This window comes from Limulus polyphemus, unplaced genomic scaffold, assembly GCF_000517525.1.
Source record: "Limulus polyphemus unplaced genomic scaffold, Limulus_polyphemus-2.1.2 Scaffold777, whole genome shotgun sequence".
NCBI lineage: Eukaryota > Metazoa > Arthropoda > Merostomata > Xiphosura > Limulidae > Limulus > Limulus polyphemus.
This window is the reverse complement of record NW_013666387.1, coordinates 220,781-225,481: the sequence shown is the minus strand read 5'-3', so window position 1 is coordinate 225,481 and position 4,701 is coordinate 220,781. Positions and strand designations below refer to the sequence as shown.

The following is a 4,701-nucleotide window of genomic DNA, read 5'->3' as shown; positions in this document are numbered from 1 at the left end:
GTTACATTATAACGCCCCCACGGCTGAAAGGGCGAGCATGTTTGGTGTGACCGGGATTCGAACCCACGACCCACAGTCATTTTTGAATGACATCTTTTGTAATAACAAACAACATACAGTAAGCAATAAAATTAGTACCTCAAAAACTGTCCCACGTTCTTTTGAAGTTTAAAGCTATTGGGGACATCTTAGTTTTATAACTTTTACAACATTTGAACGAGTTCTTTGATATTAATAAGCTACAAGTTCGAGAAAACAATTTAACTAAGATTAAAGAAAACACTGGCAATATGCATTTTAATTATTAATTTTTTCTCCACCTCTGTCCTTCCGTGGGTCAGTGGTAAGCTTACGGATTTATAACGCTAACATCCGGAGTTCGACTCCGCGCAGATATCCCATTGTATAACTTTACGCTAACAAAACAAACAACGCTTTTGATTATTGATAGCTTAACTTAGTTATCAGACAGACTGTCAATATTCGCTAGAACCCAACTCTACTTTGTTGCATTGTAAACGTTTCTTCTCTCTTACACGTTACTTCAGATGAAACTAAGTTCAGTAATTCACTCAGCTGAAGAGCTTAAACCCCCTTATAGCGACATATTGCCACATTTGTTTGTTTTTTTGTGTGCTATATGTGGGATAACATTTTCGTTTCAGATCGGCGGGTCCCGGATGCTGCCCGTGCGCTGGATGGCGCCAGAAAGTATGATGTATGGAAAGTTTACCTTAGACTCTGATGTTTGGTCCTATGGAGTCGTTCTGTGGGAAATATTCACTTTCGGCAAGCAGCCGTATTATGGACACTCCAACGAAGAGGTCTGTATGTATAACCGTTCCAATCTCAATTTCATTATACCGTATAACGTGGTAATAACAAACAAAACGTCGTTTAAAAATATTCAAGACCAGTTATCTCAAAGAAATAAAAAGTTATTTACTTTTATTGAGAAATTAACTGGAGTGACATAAAAAAAATCTTACGAGAAAAAAATGTCCGATACTAAAATAATGAGTCCTCTGGTGGGACAGCGGCAAGTCTTTGGATTTACAATGCTAAAATCGGGGGTTCGATTCCCCTCGGTGGACACAGCAGATAGCCTGATGTGGCTTTGCTATTAGAAAACACACACACACGATAAAATAATGAACACTAAGTTGGACATCTAGTGTAACTGTTAGGTACTAGAAAACATGCGATTGAAACCTATTATACTTTTCAGGTTACGACTGATGTTATGAAACCTAGACGATGTTTTAATTAGATTTATCGTCGTTAATCAAAACAAGTAAATTAATTGTTAATTTACTTACTTAAGAGTGAAAGGGGAAAAAAGTACGTTAATATGCACTATCTAATGAGTCAACTAACTATATCTGGTATATCCAATGCCAACGAGACCTTCCGCCCAATACCAGGGCTCCTCAGGCTTGCTGGGATACGAAAAAATATAGCAGTGATCTAGGTGATAATTATATCAACAGTTGAATGAACAAAAACTATTAATGTGTGAACTAGATTAAGCAAATGAAATGTAATTATTACCCATTTTAGTTAAGTCAATTACAAATCATGGTTGGGATAAGGATTAATAATAGATTATCATAAGGTTTTTGTTAAATCAAACTGAATGCAAGAGCTTTTCGAAGCAACGCCCACTACTGTACAACTTACTGAAAGTTAAAATCTGGGGTTCGATTCTCTGCGGTGGACACACTGTATAAAGCCCATTGTGTAGCTTTACACTAAACAAAAACAACAACTTGAAAATTGAAAAAATACGATTTAAAAAACCAAAAAGCTTAAATAAAAATGATTTTATTGTATTTCCATATCATTCAAATAAAAAGTGAAAGAAGATACAACTTGTGAACAAGTTGCAGACGAATTTTACGCTAGAATCTGCTTTTAATAAATTATATTAGTAAGTTAATGTTTTGTTTTTCTGCTCCTACCAGGTTGTAAAGTTGATTTTACAGGGAATACTTCTAAGTCCTCCCGGAAAATGTCCTTACTTCATCTATAATATTATGGCAGGGTGTTGGAAAACAGAACCACGTGACCGACTTAAGTTTTCCGATATTTACCAAATCCTGATGGAGAACACCCCGAGTGCAAGCCAACATCCGGCCTATTTCAACCATGATGTAGAAGAGGATTTAACAGATCTGTTTAACTGTCACCGCTCAGATTTAGAACAAATTTCACGAAACTCTTCGGTATTCAGCATTGTTGGATCTCTACCAGATGCTCCAGTCGACGACAATAAGAATTCGACTCAGCCAGCAGCCTCCAGTATCGTTGGCTCAACCCGAGATATACGTCAACCCATATTCTCCATTATTTTAGATGCCACCAAAGAGGTTTAGAAAACTATATTTTCCTAACCCTCGGGATGGTGATCAACCTAAACTTAAGAAAAATATTTTATTCTTAACTTTCGGCTCAAATTCAAGTGTACAATGACCTATATTACTCTCCATTTTTGAGTTATCTTAAAGCATTTAATAATCCCTGTTCCCCTAAATTGGTGTCTCAACTTGAACCGTACATTGACTCATATTCTCATAAACTTTTAATGCGCCCTAAAACAAAAAAAAAAAGCTAGTATGTTTTAACGAAAACATTTTTCATTTTAATTACTCTGCCTGAAATGTAGAATACATATTTTCCTTAACTGTTAACCTCAAAAAATAAAAATAACTATAGTTTTTAACCGGTCCGAAGCTACCAAAGTTGGAAAACAGAAATTTATTGGAGTTAGGATTCTGTTGCTAACTGACGCCTTGTAGCATGACAAACTTTCCTTTACTATTGACTCAACCAAAGATGTAAAACCTCATTAGGATTAGGATCCTTTTGCTAACACTGAAATCCTCTTGCAGGACAAACTCTCCTTTACTATTGACTCAACCAAAGCCTCAGGTGTTATTATTTAGGCCGGTTTGTTAACAGTAAGAAGAACATCTGTCAGTCCGGTGTGATTTTACTTTAACACAGTATCTTCAACATTGATTAGCTTCTAGACTGATTTGTTAACAGTAGGAAGAACATCTGTCAGCTCGGTGTGATGTTAATTTAACACAGTATCTTGAACATTGATTTGCTTCTAGACTGATTTGTTAACAGTAGGAAGAACATCTGTCAGCTCGGTGTGATGTTAATTTAACACAGTATCTTCAACATTGATTAGCTTCTAGACTGATTTGTTAACAGTATGAACAACTTCTGTAAGTATTATGTGGTGTTAGTTTAACACAGTATGAACAGTACCTTTCACTCCCCAAAATGTTAAATTTACAAGATTCCTTATGTACCCAGCAATCTCAGTTCAACATCGTATGTGCACCATTGATCAGATTCCATTATCCCAGCAATCTCAGTTCAACACTGTATGTGCACCATTGATCAGATTCCATTATCCCAGCAATCTCAGTTCAACACTGTATGTGCACCATTGATCAGATTCCATTATCCCAGCAATCTCAGTTCAACATCGTATGTGCACCATTGATTAGATTCCATTATAGTACATTTCATATATGAATATTTATTTGTATACCTTCCCGTAGTTTTATGAAATGTTTTTTAAGGACGATTTTGTAGACCTTCCCGTAGTTCTACGAAATGTTTTTTAAGGACGATTTTGTAGACCTTCCCGTAGTTCTACGAAATGTTTTTTAAGGACGATTTTGTAGACCTTCCCGTAGTTCTACGAAATGTTTTTTAAGGACGATTTTGTAGACTTTCCCGTAGTTCTACGAAATGTTTTTTAAGGACGATTTTGTAGACCTTCCCGTAGTTCTACGAAATGTTTTTTAAGGACGATTTTGTAGACCTTCCCGTAGTTCTACGAAATGTTTTTTAAGGACGATTTTGTAGACCTTCCCGTAGTTCTACGAAATGTTTTTTAAGGACGATTTTGTAGACCTTCCCGTAGTTCTACGAAATGTTTTTTAAGGACGATTGTATAATTGATTTGGTACACGACTTTCGTCATTTACTTCTTAATTGCGTTTGTTCATTACAACTTGCACAATAACTCTTTTTTCCAAACTCTTATCACAAGTACAACAATCCTTAGTATTTAGTAGATATCTGGTTACATCATTCTATTTAATATCCTTGGTAACAGTTTACTAGATTTAGTATAAAACTCACAACACCTTAGTTATTTAACTTTTTCCATCAACAGCATACATTCTTATAAAAAACTGTGGTTTATAAAAATATGAACTGCTTGAAAATAAAATACGTTATTTCTTTCAACGTCAGTATTACATGTTTTCTATGGCCACTGAAAAGCTAAGAACGTCAGTATTACATGTTTTCTATGGCCACTGAAAAGCTAAGAACGTCAGTATTACATGTTTTCTATGGCCACTGAAAAGCTAAGAACGTCAGTATTACATGTTTTCTATGGCCACTCAAAAGCTAAGAACGTCAGTATTATATGCTTTCTATGGCCACTCAAAAGCTAAGAACGTCAGTATTACATGTTTTCTATGGTCACTCGAAAGTTAAGAATGATTCCCAAATACTAGTTTCTCGGTTCACGAAGTAAATTTGGTATCGATGATAATATTTCACATAGACGATGAATTTCCATTTTCGAAAAAAATCTTCATTATTAATTACAATTAGTTTAATAACGTAAAATGTAATCTTATGGATGTGGTGTTACAAATATGTCAA

The 4,701-nt window shown here is 35.1% G+C and overlaps 1 protein-coding gene across 1 annotated transcript in view; it reads left to right on the top strand.

Annotated features, from left to right (window-relative positions):
* LOC106460473 (tyrosine-protein kinase transmembrane receptor Ror-like) overlaps positions 1-2,375 on the top strand; it is a 23,928-nt gene extending 21,553 nt beyond the window's left edge. Inside the window, exons 5-6 of the mRNA XM_022387210.1 lie at positions 666-824; positions 1,965-2,375. Coding sequence (XP_022242918.1) covers positions 666-824; positions 1,965-2,375 — 570 coding nt within the window. The remainder of the gene's footprint in view (positions 1-665; positions 825-1,964) is intronic.
* The last annotated feature ends 2,326 nt before the right edge of the window (positions 2,376-4,701 follow it).